This window comes from Nicotiana attenuata, chromosome 2, assembly GCF_001879085.1.
Source record: "Nicotiana attenuata strain UT chromosome 2, NIATTr2, whole genome shotgun sequence".
In the NCBI taxonomy this organism is placed as follows: Eukaryota; Viridiplantae; Streptophyta; class Magnoliopsida; order Solanales; family Solanaceae; genus Nicotiana; species Nicotiana attenuata.
In genome coordinates this window covers 43,367,543-43,381,434 of record NC_031990.1, presented here as the reverse complement: position 1 = coordinate 43,381,434, position 13,892 = coordinate 43,367,543, and the positions used below count along the sequence as shown (strand labels likewise).

The window sequence follows — 13,892 nt, the reverse complement described above, 5'->3', positions numbered from 1 at the left end:
GTATCGCATTTGCGATGATTTTCTCGCATTTGCGAGCCAGGCTTCGCATTTGCGAAGCCTGCAGACCTTCAACATACCAGCTAAAAACTTGCAACTTCCTAAGTCCAAATTTTACTCTGTTGCCTATCCAAAACTCACCCGAGCCCTCGGGACTCCAAACCAAACATGCACACTAACCTAAAAACATCATACGGACTTGATCGTGCAATCAAATCATCAAAATAACATCAACAACTATGAATTTAGCATCAAAATCAAAGAAAATCTCAAGAACTTTCAAGGTTTCGAATTTTACAACTAAGGTTCCGAATCACGTCATATGACCTCCGTTTCTTACCAAACTTTACAGGCTCAACATAAATCACATATAAAACCTGTAGCGGGCTCCGGAACCAAAATACGGGCTCGATACCATCAAATTTCAAGCACATTTTATTTCCAAAAACTCATATATATTCCAGAAAACTATTTTTTAAAAAAATTCATTTCTCGGGCTTGGGACCTCGAAATTCGACTCCGGGCATACGCCCAAGTTCCATATTTTCCTATGGACCCTCCGGGACCGTCAAATCACGAGTCCGGGTCCATTTATCCAAAATGTTGACCGAAGTCAACTTAAATTCATTTTAAAAGCAAATTTTATCATTTTTCACATATTTTCACATAATGACTTTCCGGATACACGTCCGGACTGCGCATGCAAATCAGGTGAGACAGAAAGAGGCTTTTAAGGCCTCGGAACACAAAATTTATTTCTAAAACAAGTGATGACCTTTTGGGTCATCACAATAAGAATTCTCTTTCCCTACTTTTCTCTGCAATACTCTTCTTCTTCTTTTATTATTTCATAACACGTTATCAACACAAGACTATAACCAATTGACTAGAAGCTTTGGGATTGAGCATAATAATTGTCAAAAGTTCTATGGACTTCCTTCATGATTTAAGATAAGTATTTTACTTTATTTTTCTCTTTTAAATTATTGACATTCTATAATTTGCTTTTAAATACAAGCAAAGACGATAAATTTTGATTGTAACTCAAATGGAGTTTGAAAGAAATTATAACCATCCAAAGTGGTAAAATTTCTATGTGTTGCCATGATCAAATTCATGTATGATTGTGGGCAAAGGATTGGAAACTCGTCCCATTGAATTTGCTTCAAAATCTCATTCCCCTAATAGAATGTGATAGCAGTATGTGATAAGTCTGAAAGAAGACAAAATTATTACTATGAATGTATCAATGGATGTGGATGTGGCAATACACGAAATTATAATCGTCATCATTGTGGTAATGAGAACAATAAAGATTCTCAAATAATCCTTCACTTTGTGAAAGTAATGTTTGTCATCGATTTGACATGAGATTTTGTAAAGCACATATAATTGATTATGGTCCATTTATGATATGAATGTGACAACATGTGATTTATGAATACATATTTATTTTTGGAATAATATGAGCATGCTAGTGGTATATACCACACTCACCTCTAGAAGGAGGTTTGAGAGGAAAGAAAATAATGTCTTTATTATGGCACAAATGGTCATTGGTCACGTACTTATTGTACGCCAAAATATTTTGGCGATGTGATTATTAAAGGGAAACAGTAATGCAAGGAACAAATCTTGTATAGAATTCTGACCATGACCATAATGGTATAACTTTCTCTTTAAAAGAGATATTCACCATATGGATGTTGATGAATATGTGGTAGTACCAAAATTAATTGAGAGCTCTAGAAGAGCCAGTTATTACTCTTTTGGAGGAATAAAATTGATTATCAATACGGCATTGTGTTGTAGTAAGTCTCAATGAAACTTAATGAGTTTCTAAAGTATTCGCGAAAGCGGTTGATTATATTGAGACTATAAATAAAGGAAAGATTTAATTTCTTTTATTACTACAACTTGTAGCGGGGTAATATGTATGTGAAAAGTTACCCGCTTTATTCTCCAATTTGTACTATACAAATAAAAGAATACACAATAAAGTGGATGTTTATTAATATAAAAACCAATATTATAATAAACTTGGAGTTTATTGATAATTGCACGCGTCATGGTGTAACCTGAACTTTATCAATATTGATAATTTATTAAGTTGGCATAATTGGTTTAGCCATATCAATTTAAGTATGATTTGCAAAAATAAAAGAGAATTCACATGGGTAAATATTAAGGAACTAGAAAGTTCTTTACGAATTCTCTTATGTTACTTGTTCTCATTAATCAATAGACCAATTAAAACTGGGATTGAATCCCTTGATTGAGGGAAATATCAAAGGTAAATATGGGCCCATTCACCTGTCATGTATACCACATAAGATGCATCTATTAGATGGTTACATGTGCGATGATTATTAACCCGCAACATGGTGTTTGCGAGGTAACTTGCTCAATAATTTGATTTAGAGCATAATTTCCAGATTTTCTATTCAAGATAGTTTATCTTGATAAGTTGGTTTACATCACAACTGGTTTATTAAGATGATTTATTGACTGCCCCCACTTAATAGCAAAACAATTGCTTATGAGAACAAAGTTATCTATATCAATTTGATATACATTATATACCAAAGTATATTATTTTTTCCCCTCACAAGTGGTTTAGGTTCAGAAACCAAATAATTCTATCTTATTATTATTGATGTGCGGGGTATATTTTGATTAATATCATAATGCACAAAGATGGGTGGGTTCTCAAAGTTGAGGAAACAAGTTAGTTTTTCTAACATGAGGGGGAGATATGATTAACAGTTGAGAAAAAGTTACGTGGAATGAATTATCATTTGTACATTTAGATCCTCGAATAAGATAATATGAACTTAAAGTTCATAAAAAGATAATTCATTTGCAACATATTGCAAAACATGCCAGACGCATTTGCTGACTCAAAGAAAGTAATTATATTCTCATTGCAAATGCTCATATTAAGTCCTAGAAGGACAAAGTCTATGGTACGCTTAAAGCGACTAGAAAGATTGGTTTCAAATAAACTTCTTGATAAAGAAGATGAGCAAATGATCATAATAAAGGAGGCAAGTGATCTAGAAGATCACGTGACATAAAACTTCATAAAATCTCAAGAGAGATTCAGGTACCTGAAAATATGAATGAAGAGATCTCTATGTCATGTCTTTATGAAAAAAAGCTGGAACCGATATAAAACGTTCGTCGATGACATCTATAATAGTATGGATGAGGATCTTAAGCCTGTCGAATATAGACACAAAAATATTGGCCAAATGAAAGAGACACAATTCGAATAGAATTTGTTTCATACGAAAGACATATAGTTTTGGACCTTCACTTCAAACACTTGAAAGTATAAAGTCGGTGGAGTGTGCAATCACCTTTATTCATCTTATATGTCTAGCATGACATAAAAACTTGATATGCATCTAATCGATTTGTATGGCTTATATGACAATCTCTGAAGGATTTAAATCGCTTAAAGCATATACAATTCTTGGTCCTGAAGTACCACATCCTAAGTGCAATTTGTGCACATACGTATCTTGCTATAATTATAAGCATGATAATATGATAGCGAGAATCTCTATGGAGATATTGAAGAGCCATTCCACGACATTATATGAAGACATTATATATCTATCAAGAATGATGATTTCAAGGTGCAATATTTTCATTCAAGTTAATATGGCTGATTTGTTTATCAAATCTCTACCAATGATCTTTTGAAGATGGTGCACAAGATTGGAACGCGAAGGCTCAAGGATGTGAATTGATGTTCTCATCAGGGGGAGTTAATACGCGTTGTACTCTTTTTTCCTTACAAGGTTTTGTCCCACTGGGTTTTCCTTGCAAGGTTTTTAATGAGGCAACCAAAGGCGTATTGTTAGATATGTGTACTCTTTTTCCTCCTCTAGAATTTTTTTCCCACTGAATTTTATTTTAGTTAAGATTTTAACGAGGCGCATTATCTGTTGAATAGACATTCAAGGGGGAGTGTTATAAATAGTATTTTATTTATGGTGAACGTCTACTTTTAGAGAGATTTTAGGGTTTCTTACTTGGTGGCTAAGTCACTTTTCCCCTATAAATAAAGGGGTTCTATTTCATTGAAATTGACTCAAAATCAATAAGAATTCTCTCTCCCTATTTTTCTCTGCAATACTCTTCTTCTTCTTTTATTATTTCATAACATCTGGTATGATCTGCTTATAATATTTTTTTCCTTCCCAACCAAATTTGAGCTAATTACTTTGTCTCTTCAATTGTATAAAGTTTCCTTTTAATTATTCTTTCGTTATTGAGTTAACTAAACACGATCGACATTTATCATCTTCAGAAACTTATCTTTTTTTTAAAAAAAAATTGTTTATTTTGTAACCCAAACACATTCAACGGTATGCTTTTTTAGGAAAAGTTTATATTCATTGGCATGAGGTAGATTCGCATCACATTGTGTTCGGAAACTAGTTTCCTCTCAAATAACAAAACTACTAGCTTAAGAAAGCTGGATGGAGGCATTATTTGTGTACTAGTGATGGAGTGTTATGCTATTGTCACGATCCGGAATTCCCGCCTTCGGGCAGTGATGGAGCCTAACATTTCACTTGCTAGACAAGCCAATGTTAGAGAATTCACAACTCAACTTCAGCCAATTTTTAATAATGAGAACAATTATAATTAAACTAAACGGAAGCTAGGATAGAGTTTGCGGAATATTATAAAAACTTCAATGTTTACTACCACTCAGGTCTGGAGTCACAATTCACGAACATTCTAGGATTTACTACAAGTAAAAGTCTGAAAGGAGTACAACTGTTTGAATGAAAGAAATAGTAAACAGAAGAGATAGACGGGGACTTCAAGGTCAGTGAACGCCGACAGATCTACCTTGAGTCTCCGGTGGTCTGGTCCGAGCTGCTATGCCTCTCGATCAACTGGGACCAATACCAAAATCTGCATAGAAGTGCAGTGTAGTATCAGTACAACTGTCCCTATGTACTGGTAAGCGTCGAGCCTAACCTTGACAAAGTAGTGACGAGGCTAAAAACAGGACACCTATATAATAAACATGGGCAATTTAACAGTATATGTACAAAATAACGGCAAGTAAAAGATAGACAGATAATATTGGGAGGGGGACATGCTGAAGGAATTACAAGATAGAGAATCACAGCAATAAAGAAAACCTGATCAATCAATATACCTACCAATAATAACAAGTGGACGTAGTAAAGGAAAATGTATGGCGTCACCCTTCGTTCTTTTACTCTCAACCTCACAAGATAATCAATAGAAACTGTACACATCACCTTTCGTGCATTAACTCTCATATATGGCACAACATCATCCTTCGTGCATTAACACTCATAAAACATAGCACGACATCACCCTTCGTGCATTAACACTCTCCCTCACCAAAACAATGAACAATAACAACAGGGAGATAGAAATAACAAGAACAAGTCTTACTTCGACATTTGATTCCAAAATACCAACCTCAACTTTGAGTCAATACTCAATCAATACCAAAGTCCGTAAACATGATAAGAATGGTCAACATAACGATTAACTAGTCTAAGCATGGATAATATGATCAAGGAAAGCAACAATTACAAGAATAAGTCCCACCTGCATGCTATAACCCAACAACAACGCATAGGTACTCGTCACCTCACCTATACGTTGTACCCAACATTCAAACACGTAGCAAATAGGAAATTAAGTCCTAATCCCTCAAGCCAAGGTTAACCACGACACTTACCTCGCTCCGACGGCCAAACTCAAAGCTCAACCACGGCTTTTCCCTTCAAACAAGCCTCCGGACCAATAAAATCTAGCAAATTACCAACCAAATGATTCAAATTAAACCTTAGGAACTACCCACAATTGCAAAGAATTCAATTTAGGCCATTTTTGAAGAAGTCAACACCCGGGCCCGCTTGGTCCAAATCCGAAAGTCGGACCAAAACCCGACTACCTATTCACCCCCGAGCCCGGATATATAATTGGTTTTGGAATACGACATCAATATGAGGTCTAAATCCACAATTTTCAAAATCCCTAGTTTCTACCCAAAAATTCCTAATTCCACCATGAAAACCTTAAATTTTAGGTTGAAATCTTATGAAATGTAGTGAAAGATTGAAAGGAGATAGGTTAGAATCACTTACCAATGATTTGGGGAAGAAGGAGTCTTTGGAAAATCGTCTCTTATGTTTCTAGGTTTGAAAATATGAAGAATGGGAGAAAAATTCCCGTCTAAGTCATTTTTACACAGCTGTAGATGTCGCAAATACGACCTGGACTTCGCAAATGCGAAGCCCGCAAATGCAGAAAAGCATCGCAAATGCGAACCTCTCACACTTCTGCTGCCTTCGCAAATGCGAACATGTTGTTTGCAAATGCGGAACTAGAGGATGGCAAATGCGACCCCTTTTTTCGCAAATGCGAGATCCACCCCAGCCGACTGCTCGCAAATGCGATGGTTTATTCGGAAATGCGAAATCTGCAGGTCTGATGCACACCAGCTATGATTTCTATGTTCTTTTCACTCTGTAGCCTATCAGAAACTCATCCAGCCATCGGGGCTCTAAACCAAACGTGCACACTAGTCTAAAAACATCATACAAACTTGCTCGCGCGATCAATTCGCCAAAATAACACCTAGAACTACGAATTGAACACCAAATCAAGTGAAATTTTCAAGAAAGCTTTGAAACTTCTAATTTGTCAACCGGACGTCCGAATCACGTCAAACCAACTCCGTTTCTCACCAAATTTCACGGACATGTCTTAAATATTATAATGAACCTGTACCGGGCTCCGGAACCAAAATACGGACCCGATAACAACGAGACCAAACATTAACCAAATTCTTAAAACCATTAAATTTTTAATCTTTCAATTTTCAACAAAAATTCATATCTCGAGCTAGGGACCTCGGAATTCGATTGCGGGCATACGCCCAATCCCAAATTACAATACGGGCCCACGGGAACCGTCAAAATATGGACCCGGGTCCGTTTACTCAAAACGTTGACCGAAGTCAACTCAATTTAACTTTTAAGGTAAAAATTTTTTATTTTCATCAACTTTTAACATAAAAGCTTTCCGGAAACACGCCCGGACTGCGCACGCAAATTGAGGAGGGTAAAAATGAGATTTTTAAGGCTTAAAAGCGCAGAATTGAGTTCTAAAACATAAGATGACCTTTTGGGTCATCACAACTATAAGATATAATTTACGATTCACTCTTTTTTGAATATCCACAAGAACAATACTGTACATCCAAAAGAATATAATTAGTTAACGAAAAATAATAATCTTAACAACTCAATTACGCAATTGACATAATCAAATTAAAAAAATAAAAGACATGGTATAAATACTCTTATGGTCATAAAAGGAGATGGATCCTCAATAACTAGCCATCTTTCTTGCATACACACATACAACAAAGAATATGAGAAATCTATTTTTTTTTAAAACCTTCCTTTATACCTCTATTATACAACTTCAAGAGGCAAAACAAACAAAAAATATATAGTGGGCGACAAATTTTCCTTTTTTTGTTTTTAATTTTGAGATAATGTAATTTCTTTACTTTATTATTTTAATATGCATCTTCTGATTTTCTGGCTTCTCTTTTATACTCCAAACCTTATAGGCATTTCATCATGCACCTATGTGCAGAATCTAAAGTTAGTGGACTAAAAATAAGTGTGATTTTGTTATATGTATAAATTTTAATTTCTTTTTCATTTATATATATAATGTGTATTGAAAGCAATAAGTTCAGTTGAACCCGCAAGAGCCCGAGCTAAATCCACCTCTTTTTTCATTGGAAATCTAGCTAAGAAGGTATAGGTTCAGCTAACCCAAGATTTTTGACACTGAGCTTGTATTTAATTTCAATAAATATTAAACTTTGAACTCAATAAATTTAAAAGTACATTAATAGTTCAGCAGTAAGATCTAACGATTGAACCCATCGAGTTAAAACTTTGAATCCGCCTCTTCAGTTTGATTTGATACATTACTCCTCGAAGGTATGCCTCGAGGAACGATAAAGATCATAAGGAGCCCATAGATGATCAACAGTACATGGTTTTCTTGAATCCAATCTTAACCATGGTTTACCTTTACCACTCCAATGTAGTAGACTAATTGGCCCAGGATGTAAACTCCTACATTTACCTTCAATATTATCACCACCCAATCCATGTTGGTTCCATCTATGATCAACTGGCATAATATTTCCTGCTAAAGTAAGTAAAAATGGTGGCAAAGAACCTAAGTGATATATTCTTTTTTGCTTTTGAACAACCATCCAATTCTCAACTTGTTGTGTATAATTTCCTTGTCTCCATTTTTCCACATCCATAACCATAACTCCTGTGTTGAAATAACATGGTTTTCGCCCTTCAAATGTTCGCAACAATTTGGGGTCATTCCAAAATGTTTCAGTAAAATAAGTTGTGAAATTTGCTTGACAATATTCAGGTGCTGCTAATATCTTGTCACCAAGATCAACTTGCCATAATTTTGCGATGTCATCAACAATAACTATGTCAGAATCAAGATAAATTACGCGTTTCACGTCCATTGGAATTAGATCAGCCAGATAGATTCTCGCATAATTTAATGGTTGGTCTAAGGCTTGACGAATGGACTTTGAAATTAGGCCACGGACCCTGTGGGCATCAAATTTGTAGAGCTTGAAATTGAGGTAGGGGAAAGTGGACTTAATGCTAGAAAATACCACAGGTTCATGTCTTACACATAAAAAATGAAACATGACATCTTCTGGGCATGTTGAGTGTTGTAAGATAGATAACACAGCAGCCATGGTACCTACAGAGACAAAATATTAAGTAATTAATAACATGTTCTTTCTAACGACTTAAGCTTTTAGAATATAGGATTATATATTTCGATATAGTATATCTGAGTACAGACAAGAGGTTCATGAGTTCAAATATCTTATTGTCATGTAAAAAAAGAAAAACTTTTTTGCATGTATTTCACACAATTTAAATATCATTTTACACCCATAGGTACTTGACCTATTGTAGCATGTTAATTAGTTAGTACTACCATTTTTTAAATTACTTATAGTTAATATTTATCATAAAATTGTACATGCATTATAAGTGATATAGTTGTGTAAATATTTTACAACATCATTGCACAGAATTTTACTCGAATTTTTACTTGAAAATGAATCATCAGGAGGCGTGTAGAAACATATTGTTATAAAGTAATTAAAAGTATGATATGCTAGACAACTTAAGTATGATATGCATTGGAAATGACATAGTTAAATAAATATGTTTTACACCATCAATGCATACAACTTTCACCAGAAAAAGGATCATCAGGAGGCATATAGAAACATAATGTTATAAAGTAATTAAAAGTATATATGATATGCTAGACAACTTAAGTTTTTAGATAAGCTAGTTGCACGTTTCAATAGTACCTCTCAAGTAATTAGCATCAAGGGTCATGGCGACATGAATATGATCGGCGGCCGACGAACCGCAATCTCTCCCATTGCGAAAAGCCGGTGCCTCCCGGAAGACGGGAACGTGCAGACCGGTTGGTTTCAAAATAACGCCAACGCGGACGCTGGTGGTGGCGGTGGTCGTAGCGGTGGTGATCAAGGAGATTTGGTTGCTAATTAGGGAGAGAAACAGGAGGCCAAGGAGATGAAAAGAAGGAAAAAAACTCCAAAAGGCCATCCTGCAGTTTGCATATAGAATAGTGCATTAGGGGAAAGGAAGTTGAAGCAGCCATTGGAGGCTAGGTTAAGAGAAGGTTTAGGAGAGGTTATAAATGATTGATTGATAAAGAATAAAGGATAAAAGTTGGTAGGATTGTGAGGGAGAGAATTCTATTTGTTTAGGAACCTTTGACTCTTATATTATCCTTTTAGTGCTTTCGAATAATGTATTTGAGGCAGTTGTTCGAATTCTTTGTGTGCTCTATCACAGGGCAATTAGTAACTTACTTTAATGGATTAACTAGAGTCAATGATATTTTTGAGGGGCTTAAATAAATGAATTACCTCAGCTTCTACTTTCTTTTTTTCCATAATTATAGCATCCATTCATTTGTTTTATCTAAAAATAATTCTATTAATAGAAAGAAATAAAAATATATATTGAAGTCAAAATTGTGAATCTTGCATAATTTATAGTTAGAAAGCACATATTCTGAAAAGGAAATATGGGCCTAGATATTATGAGACAAACAAAATACCTAAGAATTTGACTTTCTATTTTGATCATTGTTTGGCTTGAGGGGTTTAGGATATCTTTCTTGAATGGATGTTATCATAATTAACTCAAAGTCAATTGGCTATTAATTCGGCTTATGGCATAATGACGGAAGTTATTTTTCATAAATATATATATTTTTTATCTTAAATGTTTTTCATGATTTTTTTTTAGAAAATGTATTTTGGTGCCCGGTTGGTGAGTGAAAAATAATTTTGAAAAATAAGATTAATAATTTATTAACAAATCAAATAGGTTTTATATTATTGAGTATTAATAATTAATAACAATATATAAATGTTGGTTAGAGGAAACGATATAAAATCAAGAGTTAACATAGTCGTAAGAAAAATAATTACTTTTATCCATAAGTGAGCAAAGTCATATTTCACCTTTCAGTGTAAAATATTTTCCAAGAAAAATGGTTATAACAAAACACCACAAAACGGATGGGGTGGGGGATGGGGTGGGGGATGGGTGGGGGGTGGGTGGGTGATGGGTCCTAAGAGCATTTATGTATAGTCTAGGCAAACATTATGCGGGGTGATGGTGAATATGGGTAAGGGTGGTGGTGGGTTGATAAGGTGGGTTATGGTGAGTGTGGGGGTGGCGGGGATGGGTGGCGAGGAGGCGGGTACGTAGGGTAGGGGTAGGGGCACGAGTGTGAGGGGGCCGGGGTGGAGGGGGCGAGAGGTGAGATGCTGGGGGTTGGGAGGAGACAAATAGTATGAAATAGCCATACTTGTTTTCCCTACCCCACCAGGGATTTCATTTTCCTAATTTTTAAGACCACTCGGACATAAAAAAATTAAAAAATATTCTCCTTCATACCAAGCACACTTTTTATTGAAAAATTATATTGAACACAGACAAAAATAATATTTTATTTTATTTATCGATTTCTCATGTTTTTTATTATATGTAAGTAACAATCACTACAAAAAAAAAAAAAAAAAAAAACTCGAGCTAGCTATTCGTCGATAATCTATCGCTAAATTGCTCGTAGCTAATAGAACTTCTTAATAATCCATCGCTAAATAAGATTAGCGATAAATTTTTCTGCTTAGCTACAGAATTTTTTCATCATTAATTCTTGTTTTTTAGTAGTAAATTATACTAAATATTGTATCCAACATAATAGTACAATACAATACTAATAAAATAGAAATACAATTAAATTAGCTAGTTTGCTACGCCTTGGTCACCACGTCCAACAATTGTTGTAGTTCTAATCTTGAGCTTGGCACGATTTATATAATGAGAAATTCTATCATTAAAACTATCTCTTCTTGTTGCAGCCTTTCTAATTTCAGTGTCAACACCAACACTTGATGTTGTTGTTCTCATTTTGTTCTTCACTCGATCAATATAACCAGAAAAATACTTGTCATTCCTGCTACCATTTGACTTGTTACCTGTTAGAAAATTTGAAGAGCAAGTCAACATTCAAATACACAAACTTATTTTAGAAGAGAAGCGGTGGAAATCCACGTTGCTCGAACTCTTCAAAAATACGGTCAGGTGTAGGTTGATCCTCTAAAAATAAAGTAGTATATTTTTCAGGATTCAATACGGATGCAACGATATTTTTGGAGAGATTAACATAGGTGGAAAGAAGGACTCTTTGACAACTTGACTTGAACAAAATGACTAATTCATGGTATTTTTCAGTGATTTATATCATGTATTTAGCCTACTGTACATGCATTTTTATTTAATTTTAGACAGTTCTTTTAATCCCATGTACATGAACAAAGTTACAAAATCATACATTAATACAACAATCTCCTGACCAAAAAAATAATATTGGGCAATGAAGTGCATTAAGCTTTCGTTATGCACAAGATTCGAAGAATAGTCGGATCATATTGGGTCTATTATATGTAGCCTTACCTCGCTTTTCTGCAAAGAGATTATTTTCACGACTTGAACTCGTAACTTCATGTTCACAAGACGACAACTCTTACCTCTGCGCCAAAATTTCGGTTCACTTACCATCTCCTAAGCTAACACACTGAGGTCATATGGTACAATCAGAGGCGGCTTAACCCCAGGCCACTAAGCGGCCGCTTTAGGCCTCACATAATTAGGGGCCCCAAAAGCTACTCTTCTTGTAATTTAAATATTTATTGTACCTATTATGTGGGTTTTTTTTTTTTTTTGTAGTTGGTTGAGAAAATTTTGATGAAAGTGAAAAGCAATTAAATTTGTACTTATTTTCTAGTTCTTTTTATTTCAACTTGAATAAATTTTATTTACAACTCTAATTTTGTAAGATATTTTTTTCAAAGTCTCTGTAGGTACGTTTCAAGCTAATTAGATCGTAAAAAGTTATAGTTAATTTGTTTATCATCTTTGTAAATGCAAATTCGCACATGATTGTTACTTTGGGCGGCAATGATATATAGTGAGTTATGTTGACGGTCATGTGAAAAAATAATCAACAAAAAGTAAATGGGCTGGTTACATTATCAAGATTAAATTGATCTCAAAAAGTAAAAAGAATAAACTTTAAAAAAAATATCTAAAATTATTAAACAAGTTTAAGGCCTCTTATTACAGCTTGTCTTTAGGCCTCCAACACCATCGAGCCGCCTTTGGGTACAATGGTGGGATATCGTGATGATTAGCTATAGTTAATCCCATTATTTTAATGTTAAAAGTTATTTCGGGATTAGCTAATACCCCAAACCAAATATGAGATAAAGTTAATTTCAAATTTTATTCCGAAATTGTTATCCTTATCCAATGTATCAAACGAACCTTTAACATGAACAAAATAATATTCAGATGAATTAATAAAGTTTAATTTCCTAAAAATACCTTTAGGTTCCTGCTTTTGCTGAGCTTTTCCTGGTGTATGATTGTAGTCTATAAGTACCATATTTGATTTTCCTTCTATTTCAGACTGTTTTTTGGCATTCTCCACCTTGAAAATCTTTTTATACTGATAATCTTTGGTGGTAATTTGGTTCTTTGCCATTAAAATCTAGAAGTTAGCTTTCAGAAATGGGAAAGAGTAATTTGTGAGTTGAGAGATTGTTGTGAAGAGAACATATTAATAAGAGGAGATTAATACAATTCCTTGTACATTAATTAATCATGTGATACTCATGTTCGTGTGAAATGATTAGTCCTTGGATATTCCTCATGGGATATGCCATTAAGAAATAATTACTCTCTCCTTTTTATTATACAGGAATTTTCATAAGCCACTATTGTTAGTGCTATTAACTTTCTATAGTTATCATATACATAATGACTTCTTATAGCTACTATTCAGTTGTTTCGGTAGCTGTATTCATGAATACAGCAGCAAAAAACGCCTAAAAATCAGGGTAGTCCAGTTGTACGCGCATGTATTCACATGTATTCGCGCCATGTATTCATGAATACAACAACAAAAAGCGCCTAAAATCATGGCAGTCCAGCTGTATGTGCATGTATTCTCGTTATTGTATTCATGAATACAACAGTAAAAAGCGTCTAAAATCAGGGCAGTCCAGCTGTACGAGCATGTATTCACATGTATATACAACAGTAAAAAGCGTCTAAAATCAGGGCAGTCCAGCTGTACGTGCATGTATTCACGTGTATTCGCGCCATGTATTCATGGATACAGCAACAAAA

The 13,892-nt window shown here is 34.5% G+C and overlaps 2 protein-coding genes across 2 annotated transcripts; both read right to left on the bottom strand.

The window, feature by feature from the left end:
- LOC109208206 (probable galacturonosyltransferase-like 4) lies at positions 7,884-9,794 on the bottom strand. Its single transcript, XM_019371273.1, has 2 exons — positions 9,464-9,794; positions 7,884-8,835 (listed from the first exon to the last, which is right to left on the bottom strand). Exons 1-2 carry the CDS (start codon positions 9,723-9,725, stop codon positions 8,018-8,020), a joined length of 1,080 nt encoding a protein of 359 aa, XP_019226818.1. The 5' UTR covers positions 9,726-9,794; the 3' UTR covers positions 7,884-8,017.
- LOC109208198 lies at positions 11,359-13,306 on the bottom strand. Its single transcript, XM_019371261.1, has 2 exons — positions 13,086-13,306; positions 11,359-11,677 (listed from the first exon to the last, which is right to left on the bottom strand). The coding sequence occupies exons 1-2, from the start codon at positions 13,243-13,245 to the stop codon at positions 11,445-11,447; spliced, it is 393 nt and encodes a 130-aa protein (XP_019226806.1). The 5' UTR covers positions 13,246-13,306; the 3' UTR covers positions 11,359-11,444.